The sequence below is a fragment of the Physeter macrocephalus genome, chromosome 8 (assembly GCF_002837175.3).
Source record: "Physeter macrocephalus isolate SW-GA chromosome 8, ASM283717v5, whole genome shotgun sequence".
In the NCBI taxonomy this organism is placed as follows: domain Eukaryota; kingdom Metazoa; phylum Chordata; class Mammalia; order Artiodactyla; family Physeteridae; genus Physeter; species Physeter macrocephalus.
In genome coordinates, this window is record NC_041221.1 from 46,841,060 (window position 1) to 46,861,665 (window position 20,606).

General features: G+C 38.4%; 1 protein-coding gene across 7 annotated transcripts in view; it reads right to left on the reverse strand.

Annotated features, from left to right (window-relative positions):
- Positions 1-20,606, reverse strand: part of CPLANE1 (ciliogenesis and planar polarity effector complex subunit 1) — a 144,083-nt gene that overhangs the window by 20,366 nt on the left and 103,111 nt on the right. For 3 of the 7 annotated variants that reach the window (XM_028492849.2, XM_028492850.2, XM_028492848.2), the window contains one exon: positions 20,333-20,503. In XM_028492849.2, coding sequence (XP_028348650.1) covers positions 20,368-20,503 — 136 coding nt within the window. In that variant the 3' untranslated portion in view covers positions 20,333-20,367. Of the gene's footprint in view, positions 1-439; positions 530-3,782; positions 3,911-4,939; positions 5,108-5,570; positions 5,630-7,941; positions 8,108-20,331; positions 20,504-20,606 lie in introns of those variants that run through there. The other 4 variants (XM_028492853.2, XM_028492852.2, XM_024125357.3 and 1 more) reach the window with 3 other exon arrangements.

The following is a 20,606-nucleotide window of genomic DNA, read 5'->3' on the forward strand; positions in this document are numbered from 1 at the left end:
GGCCACTTGGCTTCTCTACACCTCAGCTTCCTCAGCTGTAAGATGGGGATAAGAGTTGTCCTATCTACCAGGGTTGTTACAGACAGCTAATAGGAGGATGAATGTGAAACTGTTTTTTAAATTGTGGAAAGTAACAGCAGTTGAGGGGTGGGCTCGGGGAGATGTTGGGGACTGAGATAATGATGTATAATTTCCCTCTCTCTCCATCAGAGCAGAGCTAATTGGGCCAAACTTATGGGTCTGTGTGCTCCATGGCTATGTGATCACAGCACCTTCCTGAGTACTTGTTTTTATGTTCAGCGCTGTGCTTATTAAGCCCATTACCACCACCTAGCCACACTCTTCATACTGAAATCCGTACTTGACATTTCTAAGAGTGATTTATGATTTAAAAATTTTTAGTATTAAGCTCAAGAACTTTCTAATCTTTATCCCATACCTTTTTGGATGGTAACTGGAGACTGCACAGCCTTTCTTACTGCCACTTTGGCTCCACCACCCTTCCTCTGTATGGTAAAAGTAGCAGTTCCTATAAAGACAGGCGAACTTCTTTAGCCTTCCATATGCACCTTTCATGTTGTAAGTTCTTTGAGGACAGAAATCTTCTGCTTAGTAGGGACCCAATAAATGGTGGTTGATTTGAACCAAGAAAGCAAAACAAAAGTGCAGATGAAGGAAGGGAAAGTCTACTTTGAGACTTGGTATCCTTATAGCACAACCACGGACCTTTCTCACATGGCAAATGTGCCCTGACAACATCTCTGGCAACTGGAAAAGCCAGGCGTATAAGCCTATTTCCAGTAAACACCTAGACAAAATGCGAAGAGAATGATCAACTAAGGTTTCTTAAATTCCAGGACCAGTAGCAACCATTTACTGTTTATGTTATGCAAAATGTTTTACTTATGATCCTCAACAGCTCCATGTGGTAGGATTTAAAAAACATATCTGAGAGCACAAAGTAAGCGGCAGAGCTGGGCTGTGAACCTAGGCCTGGATGATTTCAAAGGCTAGACCTATTATGTATGCTTATAACGCCTCTCAGATACTTATCATATAGTCCTTATACATTGTTTTTGACAGAATTAAACACAAAACAAGCAAAAAAAGAAAGAAAACCCTTAAGTTTAACAGTTTGCGCGTGGGGCTGAAGAAGTTAGCCAAAAACTGTATACTGCTTTATAGAAGACAGATAGTTGGGACTTCCCTGGTGGCGCAGTGGTTAAGAATCCGCCTGCCAATACAGGGGACACTGGTTCGAGCCCTGGTCTGGGAAGATCCCACATGCCACGGAGTAACTAAGCCCGTGCACCACAACTACTGAGCCTGTGCTCTGGAGCCCGCGAGCCACAACTACTGAGCCTGCATGCCTAGAGCCCGTGCTCCGCAACAAGAGAAGCCACCACAATAAGAAGCCTGCGCACCACAACGAAGAGTAGCCCCTTCTCGCTGCAACTAGAGAAAGCCCATGAGTAGCAATGAAGACCCAATGCAGCCATAAATAAATAAATAAATAAACAAACAAACAAACAAATAAATAAATAAAAGACAGCAACATATAGTCAAACTCAAAGAATTTTCAGGAAAACTTCTTTTACAGAAGAACTGCAGGGAATTTTTAAATCTTGATGGATCCTCACTTCCCACCTGTGCAACAACTGAACTTGCCCCAGCAGGCTCATGTTGTCTGTATCACTGACTGGAAGAGCCCGGTTTGTCCCATTGCCGCTGAATGTTGTCAGGGGAATGGCTGGGTTCTGGATGTGGCAGAGGCAGTCAGGGAGGTCAGTGTGTTCACAGTCCCTCAAGTTGCCTCTCCTACCTTTGACTTAGAGGTTCAGGAAGCTGAGTGACAGGTCAGCTCAGATAATAGTTAGGCCTATGGTGTTCTATGACACAGTATAAATACTACAATACCTGCCCATTAATATTCTTGAACAATCAGTTTATAAATAGCTATTTTTAAGCAAAAAAAGCTAAAAGCCTTTTTTTTCCCATTTATCCAGTTATTCAATTATTTCATTTGTTCAGTGTGAAGGGGTAACACAAGATATAGACAGTGTTGCTACCCTCAAAACATTTAGTCTATCCTGGGACATAACCAAGTTTATAAGTAACTACAACATAAGACCTGTTGCAGTAGTGCCTCAAGAGAGGCAGAAACATATGACTGAGGGTTCAGAGGACAAAAACAATAACTATATTAGTTACCAATGCTACTATTTGTCTCTAATATTCACAACTACCATGGAAGTTAAGTATTAGCCAGTTTAAAAATGAAAATATGGATGTTAAAATTCATTACACTGGGTTGGAAGAGCTAAAGAATTAAAATTAGGGATGTCTTCCAAGACACGGAGAGGAGGCATTTAAGGTATAAGGGAAATTTTCAAGGCAGGAATGGGAGCACACAGCATGTGTCTGGAAAACAAGCCTGCAAGTGCTATGGATCATCTGGATTATATGCGGAAAGGAGGCTAAGGAGACAGAAGGGGAGGACACCTTAAAGGCCAGGGAGAGGGTTTGGACTTATCTGTGTGGGGTATGGGTCACTGAGGACTTCTGAGTCCCTGGGCAGCAGGAGCACCTCGTCAAGCATAGCTCAGCAAGGACCGGTACGGGGACCAAAGAGGGCCAAGGCCTCAGCCTAGCCAAGTGCAAGGTAACAATACAGGCCTGACATTGGACAGGTCCAAGAAAAAGACATATTTCCACATAATCCAAGACTTTTCCACCTGACATTAAGAAACCATGATTCAAGTTTAAAATCTTTTCCAATTTTGGATATTTCTTTTATTTAATTTTGGTAAATGTATCAGGTATAAAATAAAATTAAAAAAATTTTTTTAAATGGTTACTATTTTGAAATTCTAGTTTAAAAAAGAACAGTGTTTTCTTATTGTAATTCATCAATCAAAAGCAAGAGTTAACCAAACTATAAAGTTCCATCAGAAAGACTGCAATATATGGATACTTCAATTTTCTCAGTTAACGTGCATACTAAAGTTCAGGTTCTAGGTGTGGAGGCTCTAGACCCAGACTGGGTTTAAATCTAGACTCTACCACTTCCTAGATATCTGATCTTAGGCAGTTATTTCAACTTTCTCTGCCTTGGCTTTCTCTTGTTTGAAATGGGAACATAATAGTACCTTTCTCACAGAGTTGTAATTCAAGTGCTTAAATGGAACCTGACACATTAGTTATTATTATACATTCTTAGATGTATATATGTATACTACATGTTAACTATGATTATACATTTTTAAACAAATAAGTATGTTTTACTTTAGTAATCAAAACCCAAATATGGCAAAATGAACTACAGGAAGGCTAGTAATAAATAACAGATACTATATCTTCAAATGTGGAAAAGAATATTCAAAAAGGGTAAAAACAATACTATTTCAACCTGCGCCTGTTCTATTCCTACTCTATGATATATCCATCCCGAAATCTATCAGAACTTGATTTGTAAAAATGCCTACATCTTTAGCCACACAAAAGAAATAGATTCCCAAATAAGTCACATCACACAGAACTGACTGTTCAAATTCTATTACAAAAAGGCCATTAGTTTAAAAAGATTCCTAGGGTCTTCTCATTTCAAAGCAATAGAACAAAATCCCAGTACCGCTAACTCTTTATCAATCCCTTGCATTCTGTTGAAATGGGAACTGCTTTTCATTAAGATTTACAACTTTTACTAATGAAAACACAACTTTGGAGACAAGAAAGAATAGGTCCAAATTACACAAGATTAAAAAAAAAGTTTTCAGTCTTACCACATGGCCAAGGTGAGCCTTGAGTTTGCCCCAAAAGTCTCCCCTTTTGGGTATAACTTGGTTTGATGGATATATATCTGACTTTTCCAGGTCTATGTATGGGAAAATTGTGATCATGTCGATTCTCTCTAAAGTAGAAATTACACAGTTATTATATTCCTAGAATCTTCTATCAGTGATAAACTACAATATTTCAAAAGATGTAAATTCCAGCTCAGATTAATACATTCATTTTGTACCTCAGTGATGCATTCAGTGTATAATTCTCCTCATATCTCAAACTTCACTCATTTTTTTCCAAAGAAATTGTTTTTACCTCTTTATCCATTTCAAATGCTCTATACATTTGGCAGTTATTTATGTATTAAATACCATGCATTATTCTAGTAAATATTCAAGGGGAGTCTCTGCTCTTTTGATTACACCCCAAATTACACACACACAAGTAATCTGATTACGTCTAGCTTTGTGTCGGGTAGCATTTCCTCTAGGCTCGTAAGTTACGTGATTATGTTTACAATCCTAATCAATTATTTTGTCAAAGGTGGTAATTTTTAACACTATACTGGCAATTCATTTCCTCCTTATGGGTCATTAACAAATATAATTTTGTGTTTGCCATATATAGGAAACTTTACACTTGGGTACTTTTCTTTAGTATCTATGTTTAATTAATTCTTGCCTAATGAACTAATATCCAAACCTAATGCACGTCATTACTTTAAGAAGAAACAAATAACAGTATCTACAATTGAATCAGCAATAACTGGGTGGGAAGAAGTGGTAAGCTGGTGATGACTATCTGTTTCTACAAGAATGGAACTAAGTAGAGAAACAGGGGAGCAGTTAGGAGGCAAATTACAGAAGGAATGATTAACAAAAACTACAGAAAAGAAGAAAACAGGATTGAATGGATATAAAAATTGTACTAGGCATACAGAAGTGCTTTGTTATATCTTAATTACACATTTAATGCCATTTTTGTCTTTTTCCTTGGTGATTAAAACTAATGAAGACCTCATAATTATGGCACCATTTTCCCCTTCACTTTATTATCATAATCCAGAACAAGTCCACTGAACTTGAGTCACAACAGCGCTTCACACTTATCACGCTTGACATTATCTTGCCAAATGACATGCCAAACCTTGTCTTACCCTCTTGGAGAAAGTGAGCGTTGCCTTCTGGGAATTTGAGCAGGTCTGGGTTTGTTAGGCAATGGTTTCTGTGCAGTTGCTGGAAGCTGTACTGATTCAGATAACAGTTCATTCATCAGACTGTATGCTTGTGAGATTCGACGACTATAGTGGTCAGAGAGTAGCAATCTTTAGAGAAAGAATTAAACAACATTTAGTAAAAGAGTCACTTTCAGTTCATATTTCTAGAGGGAACATAGTGTTCAAAGACCACCTAGCATTTATTTTCTTCAATGCATTTCAATACAAATTCAAATTTCAGATTTCTGAAAACCATTAGGAGGTGTTATTAAAGGCATGTGTAGTTATGGCCTTTGGGGTATTTTCAAAATGCACATACATATCGGGATTGGGAGAGGGAGGGGAATAGCAGAAATAAGGTATAAAAATTGAATGGAATAAATAATATTTGAAAGCAAATTCCGAAAAAGGCTATTGGAGTCTAATTATTTTCCTTGCAGGTAGCTCCCATAATTTTCTGTTTATCAACAAAAAAGGGACTACTGTGCAAACCAGAATCCCAAGGCATTATCTACAGCCTTGAGTGAGCAAGCAAGAGAGAGAATGATCAGGGTGCAACCACCAAAATCACCTGTCTTTTTCGTGTTTCATCTTTTGTCTCAGCCTGATTTCCCTCGAAGTCATGTAAAACTGCACAAGAAATAACCAGTTAGTTCATTACTGTTCAGTTCAAATAATTAAACCATTATGACCCTTGGAAAACATGAAAATTCCACTAATATATTTTAATAGGAAGTTAAAACATAATTTTGTTATTTAGTAAACAGTACAAAACACTGTCATATTTGATGAAGCTTCCTACCCCAGCACAAAATATGAAAACGTTAAATTAAAGCATCATGTAATTAAAATAAAATCCAATTTAATAAATGGAATGCAAAGTCTATTTTAGTAATTAAACTAATGTATTTTCTCAAAAGGAGAGATCCTTATCAGCTGCGTTTAAAATGGAAAATAGGAACATTTTAAGGATGGAAACACCCACACTTTGTACTCTGTCTTATGATTAATCTCACCAAGAGCTTGGTTGATAAAAGCAGAAATGAGTCAGACATTTAAAACCATCACTTTAATGTTTTAAAATGTTTACCAGAAACCTACTATAGTGGGTTCATTGTGACTTGTAAACTCTTCAAAACTTATGCACCATGGGGTAAACTGGCCAACATCAGCTATATACGTCTTATTCCAGAACATTAAAAGTTACTGTTGAATTACTAATGAGGGTAAGTCCTTTCACATACAATTGTGTACATAAAAATGTACACGCAAAAGTGGATTCACTTTCTCAAGGTCCTATACAGTAGTCAACAATAAATTTAAGGTCTTGGCTTCCCTGGTGGCGCAGTGGTTGAGAGTCCGCCTGCCAATGCAGGGGACACGGGTTCGTGCCCCGGTCTGGGAAGATCCAACACGCCGTGGAGCGGCTGGGCCTGTGGGCCATGGCCGCTGAGCCTGCGCGTCCGGACCCTGTGCTCCGCAATGGGAGAGGCCACAACAGTGAGAGGCCCGCAATGGGAGAGGCCACAACAGTGAGAGGCCCGCGTAAAAAAAAAAAAAAAAAAAATTTAAGGTCTTATTGATTTCTGATAAAAATGAAAACGAAAATTTGAATTACATTAACCCCTCACTAGTTCCATACCTTTACCCAAACAGAAGCTAAAAATAAATTATCTGCGATACTGAAGGAGATGTCACAAAGTCTATGAACAAAACAGTCCCAATGCCCTCAGAGTTCAGTTATTCTAAATTTGGATACAATTCTAACCATCTGGGGAATCTGCTTGGCTGACAGGGAGGGTGATATGCAAACTCGCCCTCCGTGGGGTGGAAGAGCACATATATACACACACACTGTAAGATTCTGGTCTTCGAGTAGCCCTGAAGGTCATTACCATGTCCCCAGAGCTATCAACAAAATGTCATCTAACATCAGCATGCTCTCTCCAGACACAGGTAAGTAAATTACACTCTTTAAATACGAGTTCACCTACTTTTGCACCATTTGGTGCTGAAATGTGACAACCTTATCTGGAAAATTCACTTACAGAATATGTTCCCCTCATGATGCTGAAAAAAGATGAAGTGCTATTATATTTTATTTCAGATGACAAAGTAAAAGATAAACTATAATCCAAGTGTAATCTAAATGTGAGTTTCACAGTTATGTAATCATCAAAGTAACATTGCTTTGTTTCACCTTCTGAAGAAAAACACTTCTGACCTGGCCATGGTGATGTCCATAGTCACGGCTCAGGAAACGAATGTTGACAGTTTAAAGGACAGTTGAAACACACACACAGAAGTGCCACTGTTCTGTTGGTTCATAACTGGACCATACTTTAATACATTTTTTTATAGATAACTTATGGAGAGAAAATTGATTTTTAAAATAGCTTTACTACACACACAGTTGTTCAACTGCCACTGACTTTCATTGAAAATTAAGGGAGTGACTCCAACTGGTCACCCAACCTCTCGACCTCTTCATTTGGTTAAAATGCTAGAGCCACGGGACTTCCCTGGCTGTCCAGTGGTTAAGACTCTGTGCTCCCAATGTAGGGGGCCCGGGTTCAATCCCTGCTCAGGGAATTCTATCCCACACGCAGCAACTAAGAGCCCGCACGCCACAACTAAGACCTGGCGCAGCCAAATAAATAAATTAATTAATTAATAAAAAATAAAATAAAATGCTAGAGCCATAATTAGCCTCGGGAGAAAAAATAATCTAAGATAGTTCAATAGAACATGGTTTGTAGAATTCCCTGCTACATTTTGTTAAGGTAATTTCTTAACTTTTCCAGACTTAAGTAAAATGCTGACTTTTCTATCAAACAAAAAAATGCATCCAAATTATGTTAATCCTTTTCTTGAATACTTGCCAGGAAAAAAATTACACATATTCTGTGATAATTCCATTACCCTTGATGCTGCAGACTTACTGGGTTGCTCCTGGGGCAGAAAGGATGATGTTCTTGCCCTCTCTTTTCTGCTAGCTGATTTAAGTACTCTGCCATTCTTTCTTTTCGTTTTCTTTTCATCCAGACTTGAATCTCTTTTCTCTCCTTCTCAGTTCTTTGTGGCCGTCTACCAGAGAAATGCTGAATCCTAAGAAATTTAACCAGCAGGGCATCACTTGATGTTAAATTTTTTATGGAGATAAAAAGTATCACAACTAAATACTGCTTCTTTGGACAGATTCTGCCCCATCTTGAAGAGTCATACACTCATGATGTCTAATCAACTTGCTACAACCTGTCCCATGAAATCCACTGACAATGATCTCAGGTCACTGACAGCCTCTTCAGTCTTCATCTTACTGCACTTCTCTATAAATTTGGTACAACTGGCTTCTCCCTCCTGCTTTAAACTCTCTCTTACCTGGGTCTTTCTCTAACTCTCAAAACATGATGCAGCCTCTTAAATTGGTGCCTTTCTTCTCTGCTCACCATGAGATATTAATGTCTTTAAAGGTTCTGGTTTGGATTTCTTCACTTATAATCTATTTCTGGACTATCTCAATCACTTCCAAAACATACTACAGAGGTGACTTCTAAACTGATGCTTCTCTGGATCTGGCCTCATGTTCGTGCCCAGGCCGCACCTCCCAAGGGCCGACCCGAGCTATCAACCAAGCGTGGCAGGGATGTTGTGGCTGGCCCCAATCTACAGAGACAGGACTCCTCTGATGGGCGATTTTGGCATGATGTCTCACCACTGACCCAGCTGAAACACGCTGAGAGCTATACTATACTCTGGGATTGCTTACCCAACCCTCTCTCCTTCACAGGCAGGAGTCAGAACTGCTTTGGGGTCTGATGCCTTGCCCCACTTCTGATTTTTCCCTTCACAGGCATTTCTCTCAGTAAATCTTTTGTACATCTAATCCCATCTTGGCTTCTACACAGAGTACTGAGAGTGGCCAAAAAAAACAGGTGCTGTAGATGGGGATTTGGGGCAGACTCATCACCAAATATGCGAAGAAGACACCATGCTAACTGGAAGATGGGTCATGGATACAGACAATGTGGCTGATACTGAACACCTGCTTTCCTCTGAGAGACTGGACTCTTTGTACATGCCAGGCAGAGGGTACCCTACCAAACCAGCCCCCAATGAATCAATAAGCCAAAAGGCGTATGTATTCCAAAGAAGCATTAGTAGAAGAGGCAGCCTTTATTCTATCAGGAACAAGTTCTGGGCCCAGGAAAGGCTACAAGGAAAAACATTTTAACCTAATGCTCCAAGGAAAAGCTATTTAAAATGTATTCTAAGGGTTCATATTTAGGGTAAAGTACGATGAAATAAATCATTAATCCTTCTAAGAAGAAACAGGATTAAATCTATGTTGTACTCAGGGTGATGAGACCTTGGGAAAACTCAAAGGATACAGATGTGCTGTATTAGTTAAATAAACCAGTCTATATATTGGAGGAGGGGGAGGAATGACATACACATCACAAATTGTATTTACAAAGAAAAAAATCTATTTTAAGCTTTGAATTCGTTTCTTAAAAAATCATAAAATTAGAAATCAATTAGAAATCAAATACAGGAAAAACAAACTGTAAAAAACACAAATACATGGAGGATAAACAGTGCACTGCTAAATAACCAAGAGATCACTGAAGAAATCAAAAAAATTAAAAAATACCTAGAAACAAATGACAACAATGATCCAAAACCTATGGATGCAGCAAAAGCAGTTCTAAGAGGGAAGTTTATAGCAATTCAAGCTCACCTCAAAAAACAAGAAAAACCTCAAATAAACAATCTAACCTTACACCTAAAGCAACTAGAAAAAGAAGAACAAAGAAAACCCAAAGTTAGTGGAGGAAAGAAATCATAAATATCAGAGCAGAAATAAATGAAATGGAAACAAAGAAAACAATAGCAAAGATCAATAAAACTAAAAGTTGGTTCTTAGAGAAGATAAACAAAATTTATAAACCTTTAGCCAGACTCATCAAGAAAAAAAGGGAGAGGACTCAAATCAATAAAACTAGAAAAGATAAAGGAGAGATTACAACTGACACTGCAGAAATACAAAGGATCATAAGGGTCTACTACAAGCAACTGTATGCCAACAGAATAGACAACCTGGAAGAAATGGAAAAATTCTTGGAAAGGTATAACTTTCCAAGATTGAACCAGGAAGATGGTTCAACCAGGTAATGAAATTGAAACTGTAATTAAAAATCTTCCAACAAACAAAAGTCCAAGAAGAGACAGCTTCACAGGTGAATTCCAGCAAACATTTAGAAAAGAGTTTTAACACCTATCCTTCTCAAACTCTTGCAAAAAACTGCAGAGAAAGGAACACTCCCAAACTTGTTCTACGGGGCCACCATCACCCTGATACCAAAACCAGACAAAGATATCACAAAAAAAGAAAATTAGAGACCAATATCACTGATGAACAAAGATGCAAAAAATCCTCAACAAAATACTAGCAAACAGAATCCACCAACAGATTAAAAAGATCATACACCATGATGAAGTGCGATTTATCCCAGGGATGCAAGGACTCTGCAATATACGCAAAACAATCAATGTGATACACCATATTAACAAATTAAAGAATAAAAACCATATGATCATCTTAGTAGATGCAGGAAAAGCTTTTTTTTTTTTTTTTTTTTTGTGGTATGCAGGCCTCCCTCTGTTGTGGCCTCTCCCGTTGCGGGGCACAGGCTCCGGACGCGCAGGCCCAGCGGCCACGGCTCACGGGCCCAGCCGCTCCGCGGCACGTGGGGTCCTCCCAGACCGGGGCGCGAACCCGGTTCCCCTGCATCGGCAGGCGGACGCGCAACCACTGCGCCACCAGGGAAGCCCCGCAGGAAAAGCTTTTGACAAAATTCAACACCAGTTTATGATAAAAACTTTCCAGAAAGTAGGCACTGGGGGAACCTAACTCAACATAATACAGGCCATATACGATAAACCCACAGCAAATATCATTCTCAATGGTGAAAAACTGAAAGCATTTCCACTAAGATCAGGAACAAGACAAGGATGTCCACTCTCGCCACTCTTATTCAACATACTATTGGAAGTCCTAGCCACAGCAATCAGAAAAGAAAAAGAAATAAAAGAAATACAACTGGAAAAGAAGAAGTAAAACTGTCATTGCTTGCAGATGAAATGATACTATACATATAAAATCCTAAAGATGGCACCAGAAAACTACTAGAACAAATTAATGAATTTGGTAAGGTTACAGGATACAACATTAATGCACAGAAATCTCTGGCATTCCTATACACTAACAATGAAAGATCAGAAAGAGAAATTAAGGAAACAATCCCATTTACCACTGCAACAAAAAAAATAAAATACCTAGGAATAAACCTACCTAAGGAGGCAAAAGACCTGTACTCAGAAAACAATAAAACACTGATGAAAGAAATCAAAGATGACATTAACAGATGGAGAGATATACCATGCTCCTGGATTGGAAGAACCAATGTTGTGAAGATGACTATACTGCCCAAAGCAATCTATAGGTTCAATACAATCCCTATCAAATTACCAATGCCATTTTTCACAGAGCTAGTATGGAAACACAAAAGACCCCGAATAGCCAAAGCAATCTTGAGAAAGAAAAACGGAGCTGGAGGAATCAGGCTCCCGACTTCAGACTATACTACAAAGCTACAGTAATCAAGACAATATGGTACTGGCACAAAAACAGAAATACAGATCAATGGAACAGGATAGAAAGCCCAGAGATAAACCCACGCACATATGGTCACCTTATCTTTGACAAAGGAGGCAAGAATATACATGGAGAAAAGGCAGCCTTTTCACTAAGTGGTGCAGGGAAAACTGGACAGCTACATGGAAAAGAATGAAATTAGAACACTCCCTAACACCATACACTAAAATAAACTCAAAATGGATTAAAGACCTAAATGTAAAGCCAGACACTATAAAACTCTTAGAGGAAAACAGGCAGAACACTTAGGACATAAATCACAGCAAGGTCCTTATTGACCCACCTCCTAGAGTAATGAAAATAAAAACAAAAATAAACAAATGGGACCTAATGAAGCTTAAAAGCTTTTGCACAGCAAAGGCAACCATAAACAAGATGAAAAGACAACCCTCAGAATGGGAGAAAATATTTGCAAACTAATCAACTGACAAAGGATTAATCTCCAAAATATACAGCAGCTCATGTAGCTCAATATTTAAAAAAAACAACCCAATCCAAAGATGGGCAGAGAACCTAAATAGACATTTCTCCAAAGAAAATGTACAGATGGCAAACAATACATGAAAAGATGCTCTCAACATCACTAATCATTAGAGAAATGCAAATCAAAACCACAGTGAGGTATCACCTCACACCGGTCAGAAGAGCTATCATCAAAAAATCTAAAACAATAAATTCTGAAGAGGGTGTGGAGAAAAGGGAACCCTCCTGCACTGTTAGTGGGAATGTAAATTCATACAGTCACCATGGAGAACAGTATGGAGGTTCCTTAAAAAACTAAAAATAGAACTACCCTATGACCCAGCAGTCCCACTACTGGGCATATACCCTGAGAGAACCATAATTCAAAAAGAGTTATGGACCACAATGTTCATTGCAGCTCTATTTAGAATAGCCAGGACATGGAAGCAACCTAAGTGTCCATCGACAGATAAATGGATAAAGAAGATGTGGCACATATATACAATGGAATATTACTCAGCCATAAACAGGAACGAAACTGAGTTATCTGTAGTGAGGTGGATGGACCTAGAGTCTGTCATACAGAGTGAAGTAAGTCAGAAAAAGAAAAATGAATACCGTACGCTAACGCATATATATGGAATCTAAGAAAGCGGTACTGATGAACCAAGTGGCAGGGCAGGTACAGCAGAAACTAACACAACATTGTAAAGCAATTATATGCCAATAAAGAGGTAAAAAAAATCACATAAAATATGGTCAATTTTAAATATTCTTGAACCATAAACATTTTAAGCAGGTTGAAAATGAATTATTCAATGATTACCTGGAGATGCTCCTCGCCTGTTGTTCTGTTAAGCCAAGCTCTTCACTGGAAACTCCATCTTTTGTTATAAGGTCATTGATAATGTCTGCAATATCAGTCAGTTCACTCATCTGGAGTGGATCTACTGAAACACTTCATTCCCAAATGCAGTATGAGAGATATAAATCAGTATCTACAACTTAATTACATTAAGCAAAGATGAACATGTAAAACTATGCTCTCTAAGAGTATAAATGAACACAAAAAATGATAAACATATAACTAATTTCCTTCTATTGCTTTAATTCCAGTAATCTTCAGTGGAAAAGCCTAATCATCAATAATTGATAACTTCATATGCACTCTCAAAGAAGCAAACACAAGGCCTAGGGGACAACTAGGACAACAACCTGTCCTGCCTATTGAAATTTAATACATACGTAGTACAAGAAAATGTAGCAAATGTAAGCTACTGTATTCTAATTACCTATGCTGAACAGTAAGGGATACAATATAACAATACTCAGTTTCTTAAAACCAGAGGCCCCACCCGGGGCTGTGGACCACTACCTCGCTACCAGTCCGTGGCCTGTTAGGAACAGGGCCACACAGCAGGAGGTGAGTGGTGGGTGAGTGAGAAGCTTCATCTGCCGCTTCCCACTGCTCGCATTACTACCTGAACAATACCCATCCCCCAACCCTGATGTCTGTGGAAAAACTGTCTTCCAAGAAACTGGTCCCTGGTGCCAAAAAGGTTGGGGACTGCTATCTTAAAACACCCCATTCCCAATGGGAATTACATTCCTTTAATCCACAAAAAATATGTAGTGTAGAAGTTTACATACATATGAACAACAAAATTTCCAGAACACATAATTTATACCTAACTTTAAGTAAAACTGTGAATTAATTCTTAAGATATTTACCTCTCAAATAATTCATCACTGTTATTCACACCTTAAAAAAAAGAAACATTACTATTAATAAAAATTTCAGGTCAGTTATTTTTTCTATTTTCGATTATTAACCTGATCTAGAAATTATATATACAGAAACTGAAATATTTTTAAACCTCCATTTGGTAGTGAATATTGTCCACATTTTTTTTTTTTTTTTTGCGGTATGCGGGCCTCTCCCGTTGCGGAGCACAGGCTCCAGACGCGCAGGCTCAGCGGCCATGGCTCATGGGCCTAGCTCCGCAGCATGTGGGATCTTCCCGGACCGGGGCACGAACCCATGTCCCCTGCATCAGCAGGCGGACTCTCAACCACTGTGCCACCAGGGAAGCCCCTGTTCACATTTTAAGATTATTACTTTTCTATCCAGAGTACTCTGAATAATACATTTTAGGAGGTACAATCTTTCTTTGCTTCATACACAGTTTAGAATACTGAAGTGAGATTTACTAAAAAAACAAAAACCAAAAACTTCTGATGATCTAAAAGGAATACTTTTGGGAAAATATCTAACTTAACTCCAAGAGCCTTTACTTGGAAGAATATGCCCGAAAGAATAATTTTTAAACCTTGTCCAATATTAACAACACGTCTTTAAAGCAAAACACTTGGTCTACTCAATTTTCTGTATGTTTAACCCTCAAAGAGAATTGAGGTAATACAGGGAAAAGTGCCTGACATCTCTTGTCACAAACACTTCCTTGTTAAGATTTTCTTATCCTAAGATAAGTACACCCTGCCTCTAAGACTTAGAACATCCACATTTTTTTTTTTTTTTTGGTTTAAGGCCCATGTTCATCATGTCCTTTATTATATCATCCATGCTCATGTTTTTAATATTAAAACAATTTTGCTTTCTTAAGCACATGTTGTTTTGTTTGTTAATCCTCAAATCAAGAATTTTACATTATCTTTGCTCTCAGAGTCTGGTCATTTGCGAGTTCTCCGATAATGATGTACATATAGGCTAACGAGATATAAAAGATCTGACTAAGAAATGAAATGGATTCCTTTCATCAAAAGGCAGAGCAGTGTTATATTCAAATAACTACTTTTAAAAGTAGTTACATAGGAAGGTTCTATCCTTCATTTTCAAACCATTTTTGGAACTTTTTCTTTGGGACAGGCTTCACAATTCACTAAACACAATGGATCAGCTTCATTCCTTGATAGTCACAATTCCTTTTTTTAAAAAATTCCAAACAGTGACACTCAGCCTGATCATCTACTTCACTTATCAGAAACACCTCTGAATAACTTACAGCTGTTAACAAAAATTAAATCCATTCTCAGTGACTAAATTATTTGGCATGGATAAGGACACTCAGAAGAATTTGCTAAGAAGTGAAAGTCAATTTCAAAAGAGTAAATTTGAGCTATTTGTGAGCACTAGAAGTGAAGGAATGACTGTACATCTTTCCAAGAAGCCAACCTTGGAGAAGAAAACACCCATTAGGGCATCTAAATTCTGCACTTCTAAAAAAATACTAATTAGGTTTCTTTTTAAATTTATAATTAAACATTGAATACTAGAGAAAAAGCATTTTTATTTATCCATCTTGACATGTGTTATGACATTTATTGACACTTCTCCTTGTTTTTTCCTCTTGCCTTAGAGTTTAAGAAGCTATTACAATCCTGAAAGAATCGCCTTAACCTGGTACTCTCAATTTCTCTTTTCCTAGTACTTTCTTTCCTTCTGCCTTTAAATATAAGAGTTTATATTTATCCCCAACTCAAAATGATCTTTGACTTCATTTCATTTATCTCATTTCTATCTTCATTTTTCTCATTTCCTTTTACTGTCAGAATCCTTAAGTTGCCTATACTTACAGCTTCTTAAGCTTGTCTTCGTCCCCAACCTGCCTTCTTCTACCCTTGATATTACACTGAAAGTCCTCAAGTCCTTAAAAAAAACCTCAGTCTTCATTTTTGACTTCCTGGTGGCTTGTGAAACTGTTATCCACTCACTTTTTCTTGAAAATCCCTTTACCAGAGTCTGCTCATCCATTTCCCTCACTGAAGGCGGGGGCTCCCCTTGCTCTCTAATGGGTGGCATTTCACAGGATGGTCCTCAGTTTTTCTCCTTTTTCCATCTTTCTTGCAGAAAACTGATGTACTCTCTAAGTCTTAACTATATAATTAGGTAAAAGGCTCTTACATCTGTTTTTTAAGCCTAAAGCTCTCAGCAAGCCTACTTCCTTATCAAAAACTAGATCCTAAATATGACATGGCCCTGCATCACCTTAAATGCTACATGTAGTCCGAAGGTGCTCTAGAGTTTGACGTTAAGACCTGGTGATATCCTTGCTCTTAGTCTGACAATGCTAACCAGCCATTCACGTTCTCCTTCCTTTCCAACCACTTAGTCAGTGAGTATCATCAGCTGCCTATTCAGAATGTCTCTTGTTTCTTCTCCTTTCCCACAACACTGCCCAGGCCCTCATCACTGCACAGGTCAGATTAATTTAACAGTTCACTAACTGACCTAGGCCCCCATCCTAGTCTTCCTCTTAACCTCCACTGCTCAGAATTTACCAATGATTCCCAAGTACAAAATGGAGTTTAGACTTCTCAGATACAGCTAGAACCCACTAAAGCCTCTTTAACCTCATTTCTCAATTCTCCCCCCACCCATAAGAGGGAAGAGGAAAGATACTGGTAACCAAGAACCTACAGGAATCAAACAGATTCTCAGCTAATTGCTCTATATATAGTACTTAATCTTCACAACAACTCTATGAAGTAAAAATGATTATCCCCATGTGATGATGACTGAAATACAAACAGAATCTAGAAAGAACTTAGAGAAAAAAATTACAAAGTTTAAACCAGCTTCTTAATAGGTTTTGTTTAAATAACAGCAATATCATTTAAAAATAGCATTTCTTAACTGATTATATTAAGTTAATAATGGTAATAAAACATACTGTAAACATTCAGTAGAATCATCATTATTGACCATAGATATCTGAGGGCAAAAAAAATATTTAAAGCCACTGTTAGTGGTCCAACTGTGATATTTAGTATGCCCTGCTATTTATATGACACAAAGTATTTGTTAGGACCAAGGAATAGCATTTTGAATTGCCAGCTCCAAATGAAATGGAATGAACAGTGGCACTGAACTTGTCTAAGGCACAATATCCTCAACTGTAAAATGGGGATAATAATGGTAGCTACGTCACAGGTCAGGCTTACACCAGGGTCAATGCATGTAAAACAACAATGTCTGGCACATGGCAGAGGCTCAATAAATTACAGCTATTATTTTGTTTTCAAATCAAAACTCTCATAATTGACAGAGTTGGAATTTCTTAATTTTTATAAAAATCAAATATTATAGTGTTATAGTATAATATACCAGTATAATGGTATAATACTTCAGTTGCTGTGTATTTAACATTAATAAGTTACACAGAGATATGACACATGCTTGCAGTGTATCTTATGAAGGTGACAAGATGACGTAGCTCTTCATGTGAATGGCACAATTTTTAACATCCCTTCCCTGAAACTTATAAGTATTGCAAAATGGCTTCACGAATCCTTCACAACTATATTCCTAGTTAAGTACTCTTCAGTAAGAGTATCGGAAAATAAGAGTAAATGAAAAAAGTTAAGAACGATACCAGGAGAAGTCAAATTCTGGTCACTGGAAAGGCTGACAGGTGAATCGGCAGAAGGAAACACACAGGTTTTCTGACTAGGATGAGTTTCCGTTACTGAAATCTGTTCGTTGTTCCTTTGATCTTCTTTATTCATATGAGTCAGGAAATGCACTATCCATGACATATATTACAATTAAAAGAAAACAGTAGAAAAAAATCACATGGGAAAGACATAGCACCTAGCTAACACTTCCACATGGCAACAGACACATTAGAAGTTTACAACATATTATTCTGATAGCTTTCTATTTACCCCATAATAAAATGATTTAATACAATATTTAAAATTTAAACTCCCTCATGGTTAAAAAAAAAACAACTATTAAAGTTACTATCAACTTCAGAAAACACATCAGATTGAGCTACAGTGGATAGGCCCATGCCCTGTTATAAAACAAAGAAGAAATGCTAAATTAAAAAACAAAACAAAACAGATTAATACACAACCAAGACCTGTAAATAAAGAAATCTTCTGGTGCCATAAAAGCAAAAGGAATTCAAAGCTGGGCAATAAATGGACAAAGATGCTGGCATAGTCCACAGAGGAACAGGAGACATGGTTTCTGCAGACTGAAGTGAGGGGAACTGAGCTACCTTCTTATGGCTCAGAGTGCTGAAGGACAGCTCTGTCCATAAAATGTGGATAAGAGGGCTTCCCTGGTGGTGCAGTGGTTAAGAATCCGCCTTCCAACGCCGGGGACATGGGTTCGAACCCTGGTCTGGGAGATCCCACATGCCATGGGGCAACTAAGCCCGTGCGCCACAACTACTGAGCCTGTGCTCTAGAGTCTGAGAGCCACAACTACTGAAGCCCGTGCGCCTAGAGCCCATGCTCCGCAACAAAAGAAGCCACTGCAACGAGAAGACCGCACAACACAACGAAGAGTAGCCCCTGCTCTCCGCAACTAGAGAAAAACCCACGCGCATCAACGAAGACCCAACGCAGCCAAAAACAAATAAATTTATTTTAAAAAATGCAGATAAGAAAAACTCTGCCCTAAAAAAACAGCAAAGAAGATTTCTATCTCCGTGGATAGTGGACGAGAGAAAAATAAAAGTCAACTCTGAGAAATAGAAACCCCTGTCTTGCTACAGGCAAATGTGGGATCTGAATTTATACTATCTATGTAGTACAGCAACTCCAAGCCAAAAATATATATATAAAAACTTATCCCCATTTTTTTCTACTTCAGTAACAGCAAGAAGTAAATATAAAACCACTCTAAAGAAAAACATATACAACCTAGCAGAACCACCCCCTGCAAAATAAGCTCATGATAAAAAATTAAAACTCACACAAAGAAACAAGGAACCCTGAGGACAGTATTTAGACAAAAAATATATAGACAGTATATAGACATAAAATATTACTAAAATAATTAAACTGATGAAAGAAGATATAGAAACGACAATAAAAGAACAAGACAGAGTACATCCAAAGAACAGATAGATTTGAAAAAGAAACAAAACTTCTAGACATTAAGAATGTAGTCAACAAAATTAAAATCCTACAGAAAAGAAGACATAGCAGAAGAGAGAATTCATAAACTAAGAGAGACAGATCTGAGGAAACATCCTGAGAACATCATTGAGAGATAAAAAAGTGGAAATTAAGAAGTGATTAAAAGACAAGAAATAGACTGAGAAGTTCCAACATACCTCTAACAAGTGTTTTAGAAAACAGAACAGAAAGAATGGGGAGGAAGCAATACTCCAAAAGAAACCAGATGAAAAATTCCCAGTGTTAAATCGGCAAATTAAAGAATCATTCCTCCCAGGCTGGTCCCCTGTCCTCCAAAGCCCCCTCCAGGCAGCGTGGGTCCTGGGGGCGTAGGAGGGAGACCCGGGGAGATCAGGAGAGGCAGGTGGGAGAGGCCCTCCGGGACCGGAGGAGCAGGAGAGGAGGGCATTTGCCCCACCCACTTGAGGCCAGAAAACCTGCTGGGCTCCCAGGTGAGGTCCCCCACCCTCTGAGACAGGGGGGGGGGCACATCTGGGCCCCTTCTGTTCCTGGAGCCTAAGCCCCACCCCCCCACAGCACCCAGGGCCTTTTCCAGCCCTGTGGGTCCTGAGCACTGGCCCCGCCCACCACCCAAACCTCACCCTTGCTTAGGACCCACCCTCCACAGCCAAGGCCTTTTCCCTGTTTTTTTTTTTTTTTCTTTTCTTTTCGTTTTCCCTCTTTTCCCTCCTTCTCTTTTTTACTATTGTGGTACGTTATCTGTAGTGAGGTGGATGGACCTAGAGTCTGTCATACAGAGTGAAGTAAGTCAGAAAAAGAAAAATGAATACCGTACGCTAACGCATATATATGGAATCTAAGAAAGCGGTACTGATGAACCAAGTGGCAGGGCAGGAATAAAGATGCAGATGTAGAGAATGGACTTGAGGACACAGTTGGGGAAGGAGAAGCTGGGATGAAGTGAGAGAGTAGCACTGACATATATACACTACCACATGTAAAACAGATAGCTAGTGGGAAGCTGCTGCATAGCACAGGGAGATCAGCTCGATGCTTTGTGACCACCTAGAGGGGTGGGATAGGGAGGGTGGGAGGGAAGCTCAAGAGGGAGGGGATATGGGGATATATGTACACATATAGCTGATTCACTTGTTGTACAGCAGAAACTAACACAACATTGTAAAGCAATTATATGCCAATAAAGAGGTAAAAAAAATCACATAAAATATGGTCAATTTTAAATATTCTTGAACCATAAACATTTTAAGCAGGTTGAAAATGAATTATTCAATGATTACCTGGAGATGCTCCTCGCCTGTTGTTCTGTTAAGCCAAGCTCTTCACTGGAAACTCCATCTTTTGTTATAAGGTCATTGATAATGTCTGCAATATCAGTCAGTTCACTCATCTGGAGTGGATCTACTGAAACACTTCATTCCCAAATGCAGTATGAGAGATATAAATCAGTATCTACAACTTAATTACATTAAGCAAAGATGAACATGTAAAACTATGCTCTCTAAGAGTATAAAT